This window comes from Xiphophorus maculatus, chromosome 2 (assembly GCF_002775205.1).
Source record: "Xiphophorus maculatus strain JP 163 A chromosome 2, X_maculatus-5.0-male, whole genome shotgun sequence".
NCBI classification, from domain to species: Eukaryota; Metazoa; Chordata; class Actinopteri; order Cyprinodontiformes; family Poeciliidae; genus Xiphophorus; species Xiphophorus maculatus.
The window spans coordinates 30,772,784-30,795,296 of record NC_036444.1 but is presented as its reverse complement, the minus strand read 5'-3'; the positions used below and the strand labels follow the sequence as shown (position 1 = coordinate 30,795,296).

The 22,513-nt window shown below is 40.1% G+C and overlaps 3 protein-coding genes across 4 annotated transcripts in view; 1 reads left to right on the top strand and 2 right to left on the bottom strand.

The window, feature by feature from the left end:
* LOC102231467 (integrin alpha-11-like) overlaps positions 1-7,823 on the top strand; it is a 52,242-nt gene extending 44,419 nt beyond the window's left edge. For both annotated transcript variants that reach the window (XM_023347210.1, XM_023347207.1), the window contains exons 28-30: positions 2,742-2,837; positions 6,022-6,135; positions 6,540-7,823. In XM_023347210.1, coding sequence (XP_023202978.1) covers positions 2,742-2,837; positions 6,022-6,135; positions 6,540-6,620 — 291 coding nt within the window. In that variant the 3' untranslated portion in view covers positions 6,621-7,823. The remainder of the gene's footprint in view (positions 1-2,741; positions 2,838-6,021; positions 6,136-6,539) is intronic.
* Positions 7,511-16,497, bottom strand: fem1b (fem-1 homolog B). Its single transcript, XM_005808677.3, has 2 exons — positions 15,780-16,497; positions 7,511-12,213 (listed from the first exon to the last, which is right to left on the bottom strand). The coding sequence occupies exons 1-2, from the start codon at positions 16,025-16,027 to the stop codon at positions 10,578-10,580; spliced, it is 1,884 nt and encodes a 627-aa protein (XP_005808734.1). The 5' UTR covers positions 16,028-16,497; the 3' UTR covers positions 7,511-10,577.
* Positions 16,498-19,532: 3,035 nt separating this feature from the next.
* On the bottom strand, positions 19,533-21,101 carry LOC102222642 (relaxin-3 receptor 1-like). The gene has a single exon (XM_005808691.2). It carries the CDS (start codon positions 20,920-20,922, stop codon positions 19,801-19,803), a length of 1,122 nt encoding a protein of 373 aa, XP_005808748.1. The 5' UTR covers positions 20,923-21,101; the 3' UTR covers positions 19,533-19,800.
* Positions 21,102-22,513: the final 1,412 nt, after the last annotated feature.

Below are 22,513 nucleotides of genomic sequence, written 5' to 3'. Positions count from 1 at the left end.
GAGTGTGTGCAAAGCAGTAATCACAGCAAAAGGTTGCTACTTTGAAGAAACTAGAATATAAGGGGTATTTTCAGTTGTTTTACACTTTTTTGTTTAGTGCATATTTCCAAATGTGTTATTCATAGTTTTGATGCCTTCAGTGTGAATCTACAATGTCAATAGTCATGAAAATAAAGGAAACTCATTGAATTAGAATAGAATAGAATAGAATAAAATAGAATAGAATAGAATTCAACTTTATTGTCATTGCACTGTCACAAGTACAAGCAACGAGATGTAGAATTAAAAGGTGTGTCCAAATTTTTGGTCTGTACTGTACTTGTTTTTAAAATTACCTACTGGTCCATCAAAACAAGTGATTTGAAAAATAACGAGACAAGGAACTTCTACATGCACTCTCAGCTATTAGTGCTGAACCTGGGTGGAGATTTCCTGCCAATGTTTGTGTGATGATTTTTAAGAATTCTGAATGAACTACAGTTCCTTAGAGTTACCAAGAGATGTCTCTCTTCTTAACTTTAAATTGAAGTTCAATTTAAACCTTCAATTTAAAGTTAAGAAGGGTGATGCAGATATTCTAATGTACAACAGGACCTTCCATCAAGAACCCGAATTGTCAGAATTTTAATGTGCTGTGTACCGTGTGGGGGGTGAGGGGTTTTCAGGAAAAATACAAATATGGGAGCACAGCGGGAAACAGGGCTAAAAGACTGTACTTATCTGGCCAAAATGGGAGACTTCACAGGTATGAGTCAATTCTCCCATTTTATTATGGTGTGTGTATATATATATATATATATATATACACTGCTCAAAAAAATAAAGGGAACACTCAAATAACACATCCTAGATCTGAATGAAAGAAATATTCTCATTGAATATTTTGTTCTGTACAAAGTTGAATGTGCTGACAACAAAATCACACAAAAATCATCAATGGAAATCAAATTTATTAACCAATGGAGGCCTGGATTTGGAGCCACACACAAAATTAAAGTGAAATAACACTACACGCTGATCCAACTTTAATGTAATGTCCTTAAAACAAGTCAAAATGAGGCTCAGTATTGTGTGTGGCCTCCATGTGCCTGTATGACCTCCCTACAACGCCTGGGTATGCTCCTGATGAGGTGGCGGATGGTCTCCTGAGGGATCTCCTCCCAGACCTTGACTAAAGCATCCGCCAACTCCTGGACAGTCTGTGGTGCAACGTGACGTTGGTGGATGGAGCGAGACATGATGTCCCAGATGTGCTCAATCGGATTCAGGTCTGGGGAACGGGCTGGCCAGTCCATAGCTTCAATGCCTTCATCTTGCAGGAACTGCTGACACACTCCAGCCACATGAGGTCTAGCATTGTCCTGCATTAGGAGGACCCCAGGGCCAACCGCACCAGCATATGGTCTCACAAGGGGTCTGAGGATCTCATCTCGGTACCTAACGGCAGTCAGGCTACCTCTGGTGAGCACATGGAGGGCTGTGCGGCCCTCCAAAGAAATGCCACCCCACACCATTACTGACACACTGCCAAACCGGTCATGCTGAAGGATGTTGCAGGCAGCAGACCGCTCTCCACGGCGTCTCCAGACTCTGTCACGTCTGTCACATGTGCTCAGTGTGAACCTGCTTTCATCTGTGAAGAGCACAAGGCGCCAGTGGCGAATTTGCCAATCCTGGTGTTCTCTGGCAAATGCCAAGCGTCCTGCACGGTGTTGGGCTGTGAGCACAACCCCCATCTGTGGACGTCGGCCCCTCATACCATCCTCATGGAGTCGGTTTCTAACCGTTTGTGCAGACACATGCACATTTGTGGCCTGCTGGAGGTCATTTTGCAGGGCTCTGGCAGTGCTCCTCCTGTTCCTTCTTGCACAAAGGCGGAGGTAGCGGTCCTGCTGCTGGGTTGTTGCCCTCCTACGGCCTCCTCCATGTCTCCTGGTGTACTGGCCTGTCTCCTGGTAGCGCCTCCAGCCTCTGGACACTACGCTGACAGACACAGCAAACCTTCTTGCCACAGCTCGCATTGATGTGCCATCCTGGATGAGCTGCACTACCTGAGCCACTTGTGTGGGTTGTGGAGTCCGTCTCATGCTACCACGAGTGTGAAAGCACCACCAACATTCAAAACTGACCAAAACATCAGCCAGACAGCATAGGTACTGAGAAGTGGTCTGTGGTCCCAACTGCAGAACCACTCCTTTATTGAGTGTGTCTTGCTCATTGCCAATAATTTCCACCTGTTGTCTATTCCATTTGCACAACAGCAGGTGAAATTGATTGTCAATCAGTGTTGCTTCCTAAGTGGACAGTTTGATTTCACAGAAGTTTGATTTACTTGGAGTTATATTGTGTTGTTTAAGTGTTCCCTTTATTTTTTTGAGCAGTATATATATATATATATATATATATATATATATATATATATATATATATAGCAGGAGCATATATATATGTATATATACATATATATATGTATATATACACATATATATACTGTATATATATAGTCTGATGTCCTGCTCCTGTTGTCCATCTGCTCTGAGATTCAATGAGTTTTACAATTCAGAGATGAAATTCCTATTTGTGATAACAAGAAGCTTAGCAGGTGTGCCACATGAAATGGTTGTTGGTTAGTGTGCATTTCCCCAAATACCTGTATGGAAAAGTGTCAGGGATACTGGGGGAAATAGGATTCATCTAGTAACAAACTAACTTTCTGTGTTTGACATCCACTTAAATTACAGATGAGTTTCAGGTCCTTAGAGCTGCTGACTGTTACCACAATACAGCTAGAGAAGACCAATCCGATGTTTCTTCAGGAGGATGTCCTTGTTCGACAGGTACAACACTGTGCTGACTTCTACCAACTAACTAGTTGACCTACATATCTATTTAAATCGTGCATGTTCTGTATCACCTATCAGTAAGAGTGCACTACAGGTTCAGAACACATGCAAAATTTGTGTAACTAGGTGCATAATGCAATGTTCTGTAACACAACTTTAAAAAGTGAAAATCAAACTAACTGAGAGAACCCCCAGCTATCACCCAGCTCTGCTATTTGGCAACACTAAGGTTGCCGATAGTGATGTTACGTGATGTGCCAAGGCTTCGAGGCGTGTGTCGAGTAATGGAGGGGGCGTTTCCGTTAAGCGCGTATCGAGGCTTGCTTCATTTAGGGGAGGAGCCGAAAACGATGACGTCCGAAGCCTCGCTGCCCGGCTGTACCACGTGACTGCTTCGGGAAGTGGCTCAGAGTTTGGCGCGGGGTTTGACAGCTTTAGAAACCCCACAGGCTCCATTCAATATGTGGGTTGTTGTAGGCGAGTTGCGGTCAGTTGAGAGAGTGGATAGAGTTTTGATAGTTTGGATAGCAGAGTTTGGATAGTGGTTATTTAGTTTGAGACAGTTAGTTTGGTGTGTTTGGAGAGTTTAGGAGATAGATAGATAGATAGATAGATAGATAGATAGATAGATAGATAGATAGATAGATAGATAGATAGATAGATAGATAGATAGATAGATAGATAGATAGATAGATAGATAGATAGATAGATAGATAGATAGATAGATAGATAGATAGATAGATAGATAGATAGATAGATAGATAGATAGATAGATAGATAGATAGATAGATAGATAGATAGATAGATAGATAGATAGATAGATAGGAGATTTAGGAGCGCGAGGACAGGATAGGAGTAGGATGGAGCCGGCGAGAAAGAGGAGGATTTCTCCTATGTGGGAACATTTTGACTTGATAAGCCCTAACAAGGTAAGGTGAACTGAACATTTGCAGATGCATTAGGTTTGCTTATGAGGAACTGTATTTTTCACTGTTTCTTATTTTCTGTAAAGGTGAGGTGTTTATTGTGCTCCAAGGAGTTGGGGTACAATAATAACACCTCATCCATGTAGTGTCAAAAAAGAGAAATCGTTTGAAACCAAAAACTGTGGAGAAATTGTTGTTTCTTAATAAAAATGCATAAAATCATCCAAGTTACACAAGCATTAGCCTATTCACTACCCCCTCCCTAGTTCCACAAGCACTTTCACTGTCCTCTGCCTGATTAAGCCCAGGCCATTTTTCTAGAGTCACAGAAAAACATTATTACACAACATGCCATATGACATGACACTACTATTATGGGAATAATTACACACAGAGAATACATTCAAACAATATTTTATTATACACATATGTGTATACATAATTTATGTAGACAAATAATTTCGTCCTACACCTTTTGTGACGTCATTCCCAAGAGCCATAATAGACAAAAATTCAATGCATCACACGTGTTAAGATACAGCTGGCTGTGATTATACACCTGGCCAGTAGGTGGTTTCGTGTGCACATGAAGCTTCAAGAAATGAACCCTTTCTCGAACCAGTTGGCTCAAGTGGTTCAATGCCTCATGAGGCTTCATCTCACCATCACTAGTTGCCGATACAGAATGAAAGATGGCCCAAACAAAAAACTTTGTCAGCATACGCATTTTCCAACAGCAATAAACTACATAACCCTAATTGAATTGCTCACCTAAAAAGGCATTTTTAGACGAGCCAGAGAAAAATCAGCTAAAGTCCAAACCCAGCTGCCTCCACCCAGCTGTACATGAAATGCTGCATTCAAGTACAGCTGGGAAAATGTAAAAATAACTCCAATGTTGTTTTGGAGTAAAAACATGTTTTATTCTCCAATATGGGCACAGTTTTACTTTAAAACCCTTACTTTCTCTATTTCCAAGTGCTTATGTTGTTTTATAACCTATCCAGGCAATATGTCTGGATAGTTTGAGAAAATAAGAAAATCAAATGAATTTTAAAAAACTAAAACTGACCAAAATTCATCAATTTTATACAGTATTTCTTATTTAGTTTTCTTAATTGAAATGTACCAAAAATGTGCCAAACTCTGCCATTAAAACCAGAATGCATACTGAACAGTGACCTTTGCATAATTAGAATAATCAGTTTCCAAACCCACAAATCATATTTTGGGGTCCTTTGAAATATTGACTGCTTTTAAAATGTACAGTAATTTTACTCAAAAATGTTTGAAGATTTTCACATGACCATAAAGGTGACGGAGACCACCTGTTCCCCAACACTGCTGCTTTGTACCTATTTGTTTGATTAATAATTTAATTGCTGAATGTTGAATTATCTCTCTTTTAGAGATAATAGTGATAACATCTGACAGTTAAACATAGTTTTATAGAATCAGTGTTGTGCCATTTATCAAGAATCACAGTTCTTGAACTAGTTCCCAAATGAATGAACTTATGTTCAAAGTTTAGCACCTAAACAATCTTATCTGAGCTCAGCACAACTATAAATTAGATCTCATTCATTCATCAAAACAATTTATGACATTAAAAACAATTGTCTGTGAATCATGAGATCATGCACTATGAATATGTGTTTATAAACATTTCCTTTGCTGGGTTTTTCTCTGTTTAATTCTCTGTTCTGTCACAAACCTTTTTGTGGTCTAAACTCTCATAAAAGCTGCTTTCAAGCTAAACAATGTGAATGTGACAGAAACGTTTTCCACTAAGACAATGTTTATAAATGTTTTAAAATCTCGATTCTTTTTACACGTCAGCTGATAAAATTGCACTTAAATAATTGAATGGCACAATCTCTGCTGTTATTTCAACTCTTTTGAGAACAAAGTTAGAAGTAACTGCACTAAACCGCATCTATTCCGTTATCTGTATCTGCTGTGTGTACAAACTTTTACTGATAACAGCAGCAAACAGGTATAGTTTAGATTCTTAGAGCATAAGGATTCAGCTTATGTTATATTTAAACTGGAGAGGAAGGTGTTATTATAGTCAAGTCTAAGATTAACAGAAGTGCATGTTAGCTTCTCCTTCTGCAAAAACATCTGTTGTGTCTTAAGACACAATTTATGTATGTCTTAAGACACACATGCATGTGTGCCTCTTCAGATGCACAGCACAAGCAGGATCAGATTCAGCCAGGAAATGATCTGTGATTGTTGCTTTAATGCAGACCATCCTGGATCTGAGAAAAGAGGGACCCAGCTCCATCCCCATCTGGATCATCCTGGGCAGCTCCCTGGGAGGCCTGCTGCTGCTCTGCTTAGTCATTCTGGGCTTATGGAAGGTACACAAACCCACTGTCAGTCCACACCACTTTATCTGGGCTCTATAATAACAATATAGCAAATAAAATTACCTAAAGCATCTTTGAAATATTAACAAAAAGTGAAAAATTACACATTTGCCAAATTTCACAAAGTTACGATTCTAAAGTTTTTATTATAGGGTGACTGGTAGTCATTGTGGAGGTTTTGATTCCAGTTTCTTCCTGTCACATGTTGATCAGTAGGCAACTTGGGGTTGCCTACTGATTAAGAGCATACTGGTGTTTATTAATCTGTGAGCATTTCACACTCATGGGTGAATGTGGCTCTAGTGTAAAGCGCCAGTAGGGCTGATCGCCCAAACAGGCTGCGACCGCCTGTGGTTAGGGTACACATTAACAACTTACCATGATTTTTTTGACAGCTTGGATTCTTCAAAAGACGGAGATGTCAGGAAGAGGAGGAGCAGCCCGTCACCAATGGGAACGCAGAGAAGCAGCTATAAGGCAGTTTGATGAGTTTCAATCTGCACTTCAAACCAAACTTTGACCTGTTACTGACAGACCTTGATGTTCTGTTCATCGCTGAAGAACGCTGCAAGCTGTTTCCATCAAACTGAGGTGAAATAATTAAGATTCTGCTTGCAGTTGAAGACATAAAGTACTCAGTTCATATTGAGTATAACTATTCATTTACCAGCACCTCAGCCAGTCAATGGACATAGTGATGTATATTTCATAAGACTGATGCACTATTCTCATTTTGAGAGAAACTACTGCAGAGTTAGACAGAGGTATGCAGGTTTCTTTAAAACAGCTTGCATTATACATATGTAGAGTCAGTGACAGAGCTCAATATACAAGACATGTTCCTACTGATCTATATGTAAAACAAACTAAATTTACTCCTAAATTATGGTGACAGTCAACATATCATGGATAATTTGGACTTTATTCTCCATGTCAGGTCATCTCACACCACTCTGTATAACACTCTGTCCAGGTATTCTTTGTTGTTTATACATGGCTCTAAATCTAAATGAATGTCTAAAAGCATATTTATTTGTATTTTATTTAATAGCAGGCAGGAATGTGTAAAGAATTGTATTATATGAGCTAAACCCCAAATCTATTTGACTACTTGTCATATTTGGATGGCTTGTTTGGATGTTGACTTGAGTTTTATTGGAAACTGAAGCGCTCCCCTCTTAAAGTTAGGATTCCTGTCATTACTCACTACTTTTTAAACCAAAGCAAATCATCAAGGCATTAAAGATCAAATATTTTTTAGAACTATTTTATTCATTTTATCTGTAAAAAGTATAAACTTTAATGAACAGTATGGATAGGGGCATTACTGCTGGATATAAAGCAGTTGATTGAATAAAAAAACATGTCAAAGTTGTGTGTTTATTTCTTCTCTTTTACGCTGAAGATTCTTAGTTTGTATAGCAGACATACACAAAACATTAAAACCATGATAGTCCTCAGTGTGATAGTGCACACCCCAACAAGTATCTAATCACTTCAGATGTTTGTTGTTTCACTTTGCAGGAAAATAATTTGTCAATAAAATATCAGTCTTATCAAACAGCATTGTATGTTGATGAGGCATAATTTTCTTTTAAAATATGATAGAATTACTAGAATCATAGTTGAGAATGTTTTTAACAAAACTTCCAGAAAAAAATAAAAAACAATTTCTCTGGCTTCTTTCACTGCTCATCTCATTCTGGGTTTCTAACCTTGTTTTACACAACAATAAGACAGAGACCCTCGTTATAGCAGCTCCTGCTTTATTTACAAAGTCAGTCTGGTTCTTGTTTGTTTTTGTCCACCTCCTGAGTCCAGCATTTGAAATTTTGGTTCAATATTTGATTCTTATATGGATTTTTGCTGTTTACTGATTTAATAACAATAATAACCTTTCTTTAACCAGGTTTGTCCCATTGAGATCAAAAGACATCTTTTCAAAGAGAGACCTGTCCAAAACCAGCAGCATACAGAGAGAGGGAAAACATTTAAAAACAGTAACAACACATAGTCGCAATATAATAATGAATAATCGATACATCTGTCACTGTGTTTAGATTATTGCAATGCCATGTTTACTGGCTTGGATAAATCATCCCCTTCACACCTCCAAGCTATTCAAAATGCTTTGGCCAGACTACTTACATGTTCCAGCAGTACTGACATATAGAGAAGTAAACAGTAAGTCCCAAATTTTCTACCTAATCTCAAACAGCATACTGCCATCAGCTTACTAAGAATGTGATTCAGTTTTCCACCACAAGCTTTATACTGGACTACAAAGTAAAATCTATTGGCCCATCAGCTCCAATGAAGGCGATTCACAATGACCACCAAACGGCAGACAACAGCAGGAATAGCATGAGAGTTCATCCAAACAACAAAAGAAGTACACGTTGATTTTTTTTTTGTTTTTTTACCCTAACGTAAAATTGATCCCTCCGGTTGAGTCTTGGAATGCTACTGGATCAGAAATGTGTATATAAGCACCCCTTCCCAACCTAACTCTCCCCTTCCTTTTTACTTCAAAATAGGAGTCAAGTCTTTTCAAATTGTTTGAGTGATCAATACAACATGTAGAACATGTGGAATTTTTGTGCAACACTTGTAGAAAGTGCAAAAATAATAAATAATTGAATATATTTTTCATTAAACCTTAGAAAAAAATCTGCAAAGTACTCTTATAAAACCGTTTACAAAGTTGAACTTTTTTTGATGTTCTATGTCAGGGCTCCCAGGCTTAAAGCAACAAGAATTCCTCAACATGTAATCCATCTGGGAAGAAAAGCTTGACTGTATTAAACAGGACTTAACAGTTCTATAGCTGCCAAGAAGATATTTATTTCTTCATCATGATTCACTCTTGACTTTTGATCACTTTCAAGTAATACTATTCATTCACAGTGCAGCTAGGAAAATGTTCTTGTTTCTATCTTACAGTACACATGGAATTAACTTTTATCTCTGTTGAAGAAAATACAATAAGAATTACTTATTTGTTTTATTTTTAATCACTAAAGATATTATTCCATTAGACCTAAACCAAAGGTTGTCCCACCAAGGACAACATTCTAGTTCTGAGCTATTGAAGAAACCAGGGGTTGATTGCTTCTTTGCTGTGTATCAATAACTTTTAGAAAACTTTGATGTTCATTTTGCTACATAATAAAGATTATAATAAATACACTCTCATTATGAAAGGAACCAGAACAAATCTAGTACCAAGAGTTAGACCATATTCAAAACATAATCAACTTAAACTGGTTTTTATTGATAATTTACCAATAATACCAAGGGAAAAAATATTACAGCACCAATCATCAACCTCATGCAATAATTTACAAACATAAAAGTTAGCAAGATAAAAAAAATGGCCATAATTTGCCAAACATGCAGAGCAGCAAGTTAAGGATTTCATTTGCAAGGAGCTGCTAACTCTAAAATGGCCACCAGGGGGCATTTGGCCATTGCCAATAGTGTTATTAGCCAGTGGTTGGGAGTGTCCGACATTTTCAACACAGTCAAAACATTGAGAAAGTCTTCAGAGACAACATGCCTCATAAATGCATAACCAGGGCACATCCAGCAGCTGCATGGTGTGTGTGGATGGATTTACAGAGGTTACACACATCCACTCATGGAGCAGAATACAAAACACCCTCTGGGTCATAACCTGACCCCTGGCTCATGCCACCCCACAGAATGACCACTAGAAATCTGTTGCTGGTAATTCTGATCAATGCATTGATGAGTCAGAGAAATAGAAAACCAAAAACTTTGTTTCAAATGACATTTAAATGAAATATCTAAAGTCGAACAAATAGGGAAAAAAACATGTTTTCTTGAACATGACCAATAGTCTGACCAAACGACCTAATTCTGTCCACGCTTCTTTTTTCTGAGCAGTTTAAGAAAGTTCTTTAAATAAGTCCAATAAAATGGTTTTAATTCTAAAAATACAATTCATGAGATGAATACAGGGAATCCAAGCTAGGCTGGCTGTGCATTTCTTCACAGGCACTTTTCACAGGTTGTCAGACCTGTGAAAAGGTCTGACAACCTTTTCACAGTAACATGGTATATATGACATAACACAAAGGATGAAAGGATACGACAGACTACCGCTGTCTTCTCTGTATTTGAAAAATACACATTCATTAAACCATCAGAAAATCTTTGCAGAACTTAAAGGGGATTTCTCTGTTTTATTGCAAAACAATGAGCCGTAGAAGCAATTCTACGCACATCAACCAGGTCAGCCTGTTTATGCAGGTGTTAGTCTGCAAAAGCATTTATAAAAAATAGTTTTTATCAACATACAAATGCTTAAAAAATTTTTACTGGTGAACTACTTTCAGCACCTTATGAACCAATTGTTTGAAAGAAACAACAGATGTGGCTCTAACCCTATTGAGTTTTCTGATCTGAGTTCAGTGGAACTCCACAAACTCTTCCAGAGTTTTGGGAATCTGGTTGCGATAAGTGATCTGGTGCTGTCGCACAGCGCGCGCTGCCAGGCACTTCAGGCTCATTTTCATCTGGGTCTTCAGCAGAATCTCAGACACACCTGTGGTACTTTTGTCCAGCGGAGTCTTCTTCTGCTTATTGGTCATATCTGTGTGGGCCCCAGCCTCGACCAAGTTGATGATAATGGCATGTAGAGTGAGGAAGTCACTGATTGGTCGGTTGTACTGGACAATAACATGGAGGGGAGTGTTTCCTTCATGATCCACTGCATTTACCTGAGCACCACAGTCCAGCAGCAGCTTGGTCACCTTGGCATTAGGGAAGCTGCAGACGTCATTGGTGTGAAAATCATCAACAGGTGTGCTGGAGCTGATGGCCAGATGGAGCAGCGAGGAGCCTTCACGTGTCCTTGGATCCAACTGGATCAGGTCGTAAATGTGCTTGTTAATCTTGGCTTGCCCCTCATCACTGCAGTTAGTCTTAGTGGAGATGCAGGCCAAATAAAGAAAAGTAAAAATATTGGATTCATAATTGTCCATGGCCTGCGGCAGCTCGGATTCAGCCGCTGTGTCAACTCGAGCCATGCTGCGCTGAATCTCCAGAACACTACAGCTGAGGACCTGCTCCACCGCCGAGGCCAACACCGCCTCCTTCAGGTGAACCATCTGGGAGAATACCTGGGCGAAGCGCAGCAAATCTTTGTGCGTGTTGCGGTTCCCCTTTTGCCGGAGTCGAAGGGCATGAAGCCACAGTCTGATGCACTGCTCAAACTCCATGTTGTCTGCACAGACCGCTCCTCGATAAATGATAGGATGTGACAAGTCAATGTTGTCTGAGCCCATGATGCGTTCCCGAATCATGAGCCCCTCCATATGCAAGGCATCCCTGTCCACCCGGATGGCTTCCAGCTGCTGGAGCGTTCTACACTCACTACGCCCCCCATAAGCTTCAATGGGTGGCAGCAAGTCCTTCACAATGATGTTGTCAGGGTCATGATAGCGCTCTGTCATGGCCATGTGAAGGTACTGGTATGTTTTCTGGATGTCATAGTTCTCCCGGTCATTGGCAAAAGACGCCCCCAGCAGCTCCAAGGCTTCGATGCGACTGGGAGGGTCACAGTCATCATGAGCCATCAACAGCTCCACCACATCAGCTTTACAGCTCTCTGCAGCTACCTTTAATGGTGTCATGCCATGTCCATTCATTGCCATGGCAGCTTGGGAGTCCATCAGCTCTTTCACAATTTCCAGATGGCCTGCCTCTGCTGCGAAGTGCAGGGCCGTGGCCCCACAGTGAGCCTTAGCATTGACATCGGCACCCTGCTCCAACAAGAACTTGACCACGTCCACATGGCCCCTGTAGGCAGCGATCATCAAGCAGGTATTGTTGAACTTGTTGGTGATGCTGATATCGGCGTTGTGTTCCACCAGGTAGCGGACGATGTCCAGTCGGCCATCGAAGCAGGCAGCCCGGAGGGGAGTGGAATTGGTAATGGTTGTGTGGTTGACGTTAGCGCCATGGCTCACCAGGAGGTGAACCACCTCAAAGTGTCCGGCTCCAGCTGCACACCACAACGCTGTGGCCCCATCAATGATGTAACTGAAACACACAAGAGAATGGATTAAATATCATGACAGGCCTGGTCCCAGCAGAAGGCTTTCTGAGCTGGAACATTTAAAGGGGCAGTGTTATGTCTTTTCCAGGCATATTGTGCCATTTTATAGCACAATCCACTAACTATCAGGAGAAGAACAGTCTGGCAGGTATGAATTAACAGGTGGTTGATAAAACATGGCAGCATCTCCAAAAGCACAAAGTCTGATGAATTAAGACAAATCTGTGCAAACTCCTCAAATTAAAAGACTGGGTGATTTATTATCAAATAATATACAGGGAGTCTCAAATTAATACATATGCCAACATGTGATTAAATGTGAAAAGTCTTTTAGGAGCTGGACTAAAATATGAGTAAATTTGTTTGTTCAAAATAACTAATTCATGATTATTATTAATTCTTGTTATTTAATATTTACAATTAATTTAGTTTGTAAGTTAAGTTCATTTCTTTTTTTTCTTTTTAGTTTTTTGGGGGGGGGATTGGCTCTAGTGGTCTTTATTTTACTGTAGATAGACAGAAAAGCGGGTTGTGACAGTGGGGGAAGACATGCAGCAAAAGTCATGGGGCTGGGACTGGAACCTGTGACGGCCACGTCCAGGACTCCGTACTTGGGCTGATCGCTCTGCACCCTGTGCCATCGCCGCACCCACGTTCAGTTCTTATTTTAATATCTTTTGCTATATTTTTATTTTAGGATTTTGTTATTCAGAAATCGCTGAAATACACTTTTCTACTGAATTAGTTTATTTTGTATCTAATATATTACATTTTAATAAATACAGAGTTATGTTAAGAGAAGATTCAACAACAAAGTATCACAGGAAAATTCATGTCCATATCACATTTATTGTTCCTTCAACACAAAACATTGTTGATCTAGTAGCCAAAGTTATCAGCTGCTGTTAGCCATTTTCATCCTTGTATTTTTGTGCCTGCAGATGCCAATCCCAATTTCTGAGTCTAGAACAGTAAAAGATAGCTTTAACCTGACAGTCATGTTTTTGGACTCTGGGAGGAAGCGGGAGTACCCAGAGAGAACCCACGCATGCACAGGGAGAACAACCAAACTCCATGCAGAAAGATCCCAGGCCGGGAATCGAACCCAGGACCTCCTGCTGCAAGGCAACAGTGCTACCAACTGCGCCACTGTGCAGCTCTTTCACAGTATTATTGTATTATATTATATTTATATCAAAGTGTCAAGCTGTAATAGTTTTAACAAATCTGTAAAAAATATATATTTTTTGCTACACTGAAGCTTTAAATAAGATTTTGCTCTCGATCATGGATCCTTTTCCCATTTATGTTTACAGGCAGTCATGCATGTTGCTTAGAAATATTTTTTGATGAATGAACCAATGTATTAAAGAGGTGCAGATGTAAAATGGGAGCTTAAGGTTTTCCTTCCATTTTTTCATAGGAAAAAAAATCACATCTTATAAACAAAAAAAACTATTTGTTTGTCCTCAAAACCAACATTGTTGCTCAAACAGTTCAATGAAAAGAATTCTGTGGATATATGCATGTTATGTCTTAGTACGAATACAATGTAAGTCTATTTATGGTTTTAAATTTACCAACTTAGTACTGAATAAATTATCTGAATAATTTCCACAACAATTACATCAGAGAAACACAATCTTTTAGGTAGGTTTTATTTCCAGGTTCTTTCTTTAACTATATAAAATATTAGTGCTCCAGACTTATATAGAAGCTTGGTCTAAATGTGTTTGGATTATCAATGCCGTGCAGCTTGGACTTCTAACAACTTATCCCCTCAAACCTTCACGAACTCAGCATGTTGTTAATTTGACTGTACCCAGGCTTTTATGTGACCAGAAGGTTTCTTAGGCTGGACACCCATTTCCATTGCACACCGGCAATCATGCAGTATGTGAATTAGTTTAGTCAAACTGAAATTGACTAAACTAAATTGTTGAACATTTAAATTGTTGACCATTTAATATGCATTTTTGTCACCTTTCTAGTAAATTGGCTCACCATAAATAGAGTTAAAGGAAGTAGAATTGGTTGCATAATACATGACAGAGTCTTTGGCACCTGTGACATAGTGGGTGTGGTCAGCTGGATGAGCCAGCTCAGTTTCAGCTTCCAGAGAAGCAACAGTGGGTCTCAGTAGTGTAGTAATCTCAAACTAATCTTTAGATCAAAGCTTAGATGTATTTTATCTGATTTAGTGTTAAATATTAATAAGGCCATCACAGTGAGGTATTTTAACATTCATGTTGACACTGAGAGGGATAACCTAAATGTAGTTTTAAATGCTATTTTAGACTCAATTGGCTTTACTCAAATATTTATTGTCCAACCCACCACAGTGGCCTATTGCTCTAAACGTAGAGTGGAAGGCAGATCTTTTAGTTCTGAAGCTCCTTTCCTGTGAACCAGTTCCCAGTTTTACTCCATGTGGCAGAAAACCTGTCTACTTTTAAGACTACGCTTAAGACTTTCCTTTTTGATAAAGCAGAGATATTTGCCCAGTCACTGGACAAGTGGGGAGTAAGGAGAGGTAGACTGTACGGTCCGATCTGACGGGGAGGAAATGCAGTCCAAAAAAACTTTTTTTTCCTGGCTCTGCTTCGCTCAAACCTCATGCTAAAGGATTAGTTATCCTGCTGTTGGTTGTTGGAGGACAAACAGACTGCTTTTCCTCACTCTACTACTTTCTTCTTCTACTCTCCAATTTGCATTATTTGCTTATATTTCAACTGTTACCTTTATGATTTCTAAGTTTTGTTCTCTCAGTGGAATAAACGGTATTCCATTTTGCTGTAGGACCTTCCTGGAGGAGGACATCGGCTGAGATAATGGTGCCAACAACTAATTGTTCCCCTCTCCTGCTATTAACTTTTTACTTTTCATTAATAAAAAGTTTTTCTACATCAGCTCCTCTATAACTTTTTTGTGTATCTGTTCTGTCTTCTCAAACCCCTAGTCAGTCATGGCCCATTTAACATTTAACAGTCATGGCCTGTTAAAGGGCAGTTTTTCCTCTCCACTGTTGACAAATCCTTTGTCCTCATGGTTTCTGTTCTACCATTCAATGTCAACTTCGGGATCTTAAATGAAAATAAGGATGCTTTTAAAAAATCCCATCCAATCTTTCCTAACATAAAAAATAGCATCAAAGCTACAACCTGTATAATGCATCAATGTAATGCATATATATTGTACACTGTCCCCGTTTTAAATAAATCGTAAATGTATTCCTGGTAATAACACAGTTTTGATCCACCATGTCAATGTCGATGTTTTTTAGTAAGGTTAAAGTTTCTTAACTTATGTATTTTTAATAGACTAAAATACATTAGTATGTGCATAATGAGCCCATATACGTGATTCGTTTCTTAGTTTAACTTCAAAAAGCAAATTTTCAATGATGTTCAAATGTATTGAGATGCACCTCAATATCTACCAGGTCTAAGCACATTGGTTTAGAAACAGGTAGGTCTAACATATGCTCTACACGGACAGCATTATAGCTGGCTGAACTAAACCGGACAGAGGACATCTCTGAGGAACCTACCCGTCGAATCGGACCGTGCCGGTCTGTTCCGTGTCCACTTTGTAGTGGTCCAGGAGAAGACGCACCACATTGTCGTGTCCGTTCCGTGCTGCAATGATAAGAGGAGTGGACCTTTGGCCGGCCAGATGAGTCACATAGCTCAGGAGGAACCGAGTCTCCACCTCGGAGTGGTTGAGTAGAAGTGCGGCCAGTGTCAGGACCCGACCCTCGCTGGCTGCCTTATAAACGGAGCCGGCCAAAGACTCCATGGGAGCCCAACAGACAGCGATGTTCGCCTTTCTCTTCTCAACTCGCGCCCCTGGTGTGCAGTCCTCCAAAGGAAGCCGCCTCCCATTAAAATACCATAATAAACCAATGCGACAACATGGAATTGCTTGTTCCTTCTTTACAGAGAGACGTTTACTTAGTAAAGATTCTAAAACTTAAGTAGCCTACATAGAGCGAACCGCCACAGGGTTGGTGATTCTAGGCAACGAGTGTCTTAAATTGCTAGCTAACCGGTTAGCGCCTCTGTTTAATAATAGCCAACTGCTTAAAAACCCGTCCAGGATAGGGCTTTGGTTGTTTAAAGTTAGTTCCCGAGTTCTGCACTCCCAGAGGATCCATGTCATGCGGTGTCAGTCAGAAAATTTAAACAAAGAGAAAAAATTAAATAAGTAAAACTGTTACTTTCACCTTTGCGACTAAGTGATTTGCCGGAAGTAAGAGTTCGACACAAAAATAGGTCCGACAGGAACGGTTTTCCACCGTTGATTGTTCCGAGAGGAAGGAGGTGGAAATTGTGTGAAGCAGAACATTGTTCTGGTACATCTTTACTCTAGTAACAGGGGCGTTACCTAATCTTCCAGCTTCTCAACATCTACAATGCTGCCTTGACTCGTCTCCCCTGGCAGTTTCACAGAAACTCACACCTAGAGACCTAAACAGTGTATGTTTACATTATTGGAGACTTGATAGGATTGCCAATGTCAGTAACAATTGCAGCGCAGGTAACTGAATAGACGGTAGGGCCAGAGTTTCATGTAACCTCAATGGCCTCATTAGTGACAACAATTTCTTTGCTCTTCTATCAGTTTCATTATTTCTGATTACATCTTATAAGCTTGATACTTCCAACCCCAGTTTCAGAACCAAGTAAGCTTTTTGGGATGAGGTAGGAGATAACAGACTCAATTGCCTTCATTTAGAATAGAATAGAATTCAACTTTACTGTCATTGCACTGTCACAAGTACAAGCAACGAGATGTAGTTTGCATCTATCCAGAAGTGCTCTACAAGATATAAATATTTATTTACAGGTGTACAAGACTATGTATGTATGGACTATGAGGGGTTATAGCAAAGAGATATAGATATTGTGTATAAATATAAATATGGGAGCTATATGCACAGATTATACAGAATATACAAGAATGTTAGGAAATGGATTATATATGTATATAATATAATACAAGATAAATAATGGCAGATAAAATTTACAGATTTTATCCGTAAATTTATCCTTTTATCTGTAAACAGGAAAACAGTCCTGTTTTCTTCACACGGACTGTGTGAAGAAAACTGTCCGTGATGTGTGTGTGTGTGAGGATAGTCCATGTGTTATTGTTGTATGAGAGGATAGGGGAGTATAGTCCTTATAGTTTATGTTTTATGTCAGGAGGCATTCAAAAGCATGACAGCTGTGGGAAAGAAGCTGTTCCAGTGCCTGGTGCCTAACTCCCTCTGGGAGGCGTTACAGAACGCTGCTTTATCATTTATAACTATTGGTAGTTACCTATTATTTTCTAGAATTGCGCCACTCATGTTGGAGTAGTTCTATTAAATTGCTTTTGATTTGTTCTTATTGTAGACTTTTGTTGTAGATCTTTTGGTTGTGTGTTTGAACAGTTATTACCTCTGGTTCTGGATGTTGTTCAGCTGGAAGGATATTTTCAGACAGCTTATGCATAATCATGGCGACAATAGTTGTTTTTACAACTAGGAGCAGCTGATTGGAATTTCAAGAGCTAAAATACTAGACCAAAGAGCAGTATATGGCAACAATCATCTCATCTTGAATGTGAACAAAACAAAGGAGAGTATTGCAGATTTCAGAAGGAATAGGATTAGATCAAATCCTATTTCCATCATGAGAGAAAAAGTAGAGGTGGTTGAGGAACATAAATGCTTTGGTGTTCATCTGGACAACAGACTGGAGATGCAACAGTGAAGCATCTATAAGAAGATTCAGAGCAGACTGGACTTCTTGCTAAGACCCTTAAATGTTTGCAGCAAGGTGATGCAGATCTTCTATCAGTCTGTTGTTGAGAGCAACATCTCTTCTGCTGTCATCTGTTTGGGAAGAAGCATCAGAACCAGGGAAATAAAAAGGCTCAACATCCTGATAAAGAAGGCTGGTTCTGGTTTTGTTCCGGAGATGACTGTAGAACCTCTGGAGATGACAATGCAAAGAAGGATTCTTCATAAAATCAAGAAAATTATGGACTTCTTCATGAGACTACCTTAGGACAACAGAGTGTCTTCAGTCAGAGGCGTCTTCAAATTCACCATAATACAGACTGCTACAGGAGAGCTTTCCTGCCAACAGCCATCACTATCTACAATAACTCTTTGTAGAATTTGAATTATTAGGAGTTACTATGCCATTTAATTTCCTTTTGGGATCAATAAAGTATTTTTGAATTTAAATTTAGTTATGCGGCTGTCATGTACCAAAAATCTTCACTGTTTATTAACTGTCCCTCTCTGACAGGAAGCTATTGGCTGAGCATTTGATGTGACTAACTGCATGAGTTTTCTTTCATCCCATATCTCCAAGCTTCTCTGTAAAGAGATGTTGGACTACTTCAAAAAACTTTATTTTACCTGAAAAGTACTGCTGGCTCCGTGCTCCTGTTTTTTGGGTGTTTTATTTTAAGGGGTGGGGGGCTTTGATGCTCTTTATCCTCAAACCCCAAAGGCGGTCGCTGTTTGAATGGTTCCAGGTTCTGCTTAAAGGAGAGGTTTCCTTTCTGCTCTTGCTACATGCATGTTGGTCTGAGGGATTAAGCCGAGTTACACTTTTGTTTCTCCAAAGAGAAAAAGAAATTGCAATCATTGCTCTTCTTACCTAAGGAGAGAGATAAATCACAGGAGACAACTAAAGGATAAAAGTCAGGGAGGTTATTTCACCTAATCATATTGTTTCTGTTATGTGTTTTGTTTGCTATCTCAGACTAATGGGGTAAAGTTAATTATGTAACCCATAAATACCAGTTTAGCATGTGGAGGTGACAAGTTAACTTTATCTTAGTCATTAGATCAAAAAACGTATGGTAAATGCTGGATAACATTGTACAGGAGCAGAAGGATATGGAGATACTATAGATTTTATCTAGATAAACCACATATATTATATATATATACAGAGAGAGAGAGAGCACGTGTGTGTACGTGGGCCTGTGTGTGATCACACGCGCACACGGTGTATGATCATTGACATCACCAGCCAGATCCTAATGACAAAATACAATTTATTCTTGACTATTTATAGATAATAAATTGTAGTTTATAAACTAGAACTTTTATATCTTCCGTTGTACTTAGGTTTTGTTACGTTGTATATTATAGATATAGATTTGTTGTGAATGCTGCAGAATGAATGTGGTTTTTCTAAGACAGAGCCTTAACTCATACAGCTCTTTAAAATCAGACAATATGAGCAACTCAGTTCCATCAGTGGACCAGAGAAAACAAAGACAGGTGGTTAAAGAATCCTCTATATAATTAATCCAAGTTGGTGCAAATACACTGTGCAGAGCAGCACTGAGTTACATTTACATTAGGAAGAGCACAGAAGCTTCAAACATAAGGACATTACAAAGTACAGCATTTATACATTTTGAGTTTGCTGAAACACACACTAATACTCGCAGAGAAATCAGAATCTCTACAAATTATGCTCGGTGAGGTGATTACTGAGTTGATAATCGGACAGTGAAAATAACGTCTGGTGCTGTTTTTCTGTTCCACTTCGGTCCTGCTAGAACACACTGGTGTCGCACTGGTCCGTAAAAGCCGTCTCTAAGTTGTTCAGCGGGATGGCAGTCTGTGTGTCGTCCGGCTCTCTGGTTGTTCTGGAGAACGGCTGCAGATGACATGTGTTCCTCCCCGAGGGAGAGGAAATTCTCCAGAACATATCTTTTATCTTCATCCTGAACTCCCTGCGCATTAGGCAGTACAAAACCGGGTTCAGGCAGCTGTTGGTGTGCGCCAGGCACACGGTGACCGGATGGAGGTACGTGTGCACCATGTAATAGGCTTTATCCCAGTTGACCACATTCAGTTTCACCAGAACACCCCAGAAGGTGATGGCGTGGTTCGGCATCCAGCAGATGAAGAAGGAGAGGACCACGATGGTGACCGATCGGGTCACCTTGGCGCTCCGTTTCACCTGATTGTTGTTGTTCATGCTGCGCAGACGTAAGAAGCGCAGCAGCAACAGGTAGCACACCGTCACTATCAGCATTGGGAACACAAAACCTACCAAAACTTTTTGAAGGTGGTGAAGCAAAAGCCAAGGTTTGCCGTCCGGGAAGCCCATGAGACAGAGTCTCACCCCCGCCACCCTTCTTACCGTGGAGAACACTGCGGTTGGCAAAGAGGCCGTCATGGCGCAGAGCCACAGTCCGGGAATCACCCAGTGCACTGGGCACACCCGCTGCCGGGTCCTGTCCTTCAGGGCCGAAGCCACGGACCAGTACCGAGTGACGCTCATGGCTGTGAGGAAAAATACGCTGGCGTACATGTTCATCACCGTCACTGTGAGAATGATTTTGCACATGGCGTTTCCAAACGGCCAGCTGAAATCCAGAGCTATGTCCACCGCCCAGAACGGCAAAGTGAGCACAAACTGGAAGTCCGTCACCGCCAGGTTCAGGATGAACAGGTTGATACTGGGTCTCTTTCTCCGGCCGGTGCGCGCTTTCATCAGAAAGAACACCAGCACGTTCCCCAGGAGTCCCGCAGCGCATACTACCGAGTAGACGGTGGAGATGAGGATGCGCAAAGTCGGAGACCCATCCGCTGGCACGTCAACATCATTCGGCTCCACCGAGGATCCGTTCCACAAAGTCGTGCTGTTGTGATTTCGCAGCGCTGCCATTCTGTCCGCCGGTAACAGCTGTGAGCCTCACCTCCTGCGCCCCCACAGAGCACACTCTGTCTGCGTGGTCAAGTGAACAGAGACCTCAATGGCCATCACCCGCTGTGCTTAGGGTTCTCCACTCAGGAGGAGCTTCGCGGGTAGACACTTTGTTTCCAGTCTGTACCTGACTAATGAACCTGGACGCATGCACGCCTTGATCCAGGCGCTGCGCGTTCCCGAGGAGGCAAGTGCACGATGGGAGACTGACGTGTCTTTTTCAGGCCAAGACCAAGTTGGGTCTGAACTGAAAAACGTCTGTCTGCTCTGTGCTGTGCTGAGGAGTAATAATATGTTAAAGACATAAATTCTGTAAACCTTCAAAACTACTGAGAAAAAAGATTCAACACAGTTGCTATCACATAAATATAACGCTAAAATGTCATGTTAAAAAAGGTGTAAATAGCGTTCCTTACTTTGTTAAAAACAAAGAAAAAACTGAGAATAAATCAGGCAAACTTTCAATAACTAATTTGTCTGAAACATGGCCTTCATTCATAGTTAACTGTTCTCTCCTCTTCTTACATTCCTGAAAGACTTACAGATGATTATAAATTCATTCTCCCCATAGCTTCAGTATTTGATTACTCAATTTCTAAAAAAAAAAAAATGTCTAAGACCTTTGTAGTTTAATTTTACAGCCTGTTTGAGAACATTTGTATAATCTCTACCCATGTTACATACATTACTCAGGATCCTCTCAGCTTTAAAAAAATTAAAAGATATGGTCGAGTAAAAGATGAGCCGGATTATGTGACACTAATTTCTTATTAGGTAAAATGGTGCTTCAACTTAAAAAAAAAATAGAGTTAATTTCACATCAAATTTGTCAAACTTAATCTATTTACTTTTATATAACACAACAACTTAATAAACTTTGTATATTTACTTTATATATTTAATTTGATTACTTGTAACAAATTAGCTCCATGTTTTAATTCGCTCACCTGGTTTCTTTTTTAAGTGCATCACCAGAAAAGCTGATCACGTCCTGCTGCTGCTGTCACTGGGCCTCACAGAGACACAAAGGGCAAACAAGAACAGAGTCACTGCTAAGAGCCGTTGAGAATGATTAATTAACCCAAGTTTTTGGGCTGCCTGAGGTTGCCGGAGTACCCAATGAAAGCCCACATATGCTCTGAGAGAACAGGAAATTCCATGCAGAAATACATGGAAGGTCCTGTTTCAAGATTTGAAGCAGGATCTTCTTGCTGCACAGTGAAGAACAGAGCTAGAAACTGCTCTATTCCCGTAAATCATAAATGATGCAAACAGTATTTCTAAAACTCTAGCCTTTGTTGTCAATTCCTAAAAAGCAGGTGGAGCAACAGAATCCAACATCCTGGTAAGAACCAGACCTTGCCTTACACTATTTGCTTCAACCATAGCAGGGGTGTCAAACTCCAGTCCTTAAGGGTCGGTGTCCTGCAACTTTTAGATGTCTCTGCTGCACCACACCTGAATAGAATAATTAGGTCATTAGCAAGGCTTTGCAGAACTGATCTACACAAGGAGGAGATAATTAAGCCATTTCATTCCAGCGTTTTGTACC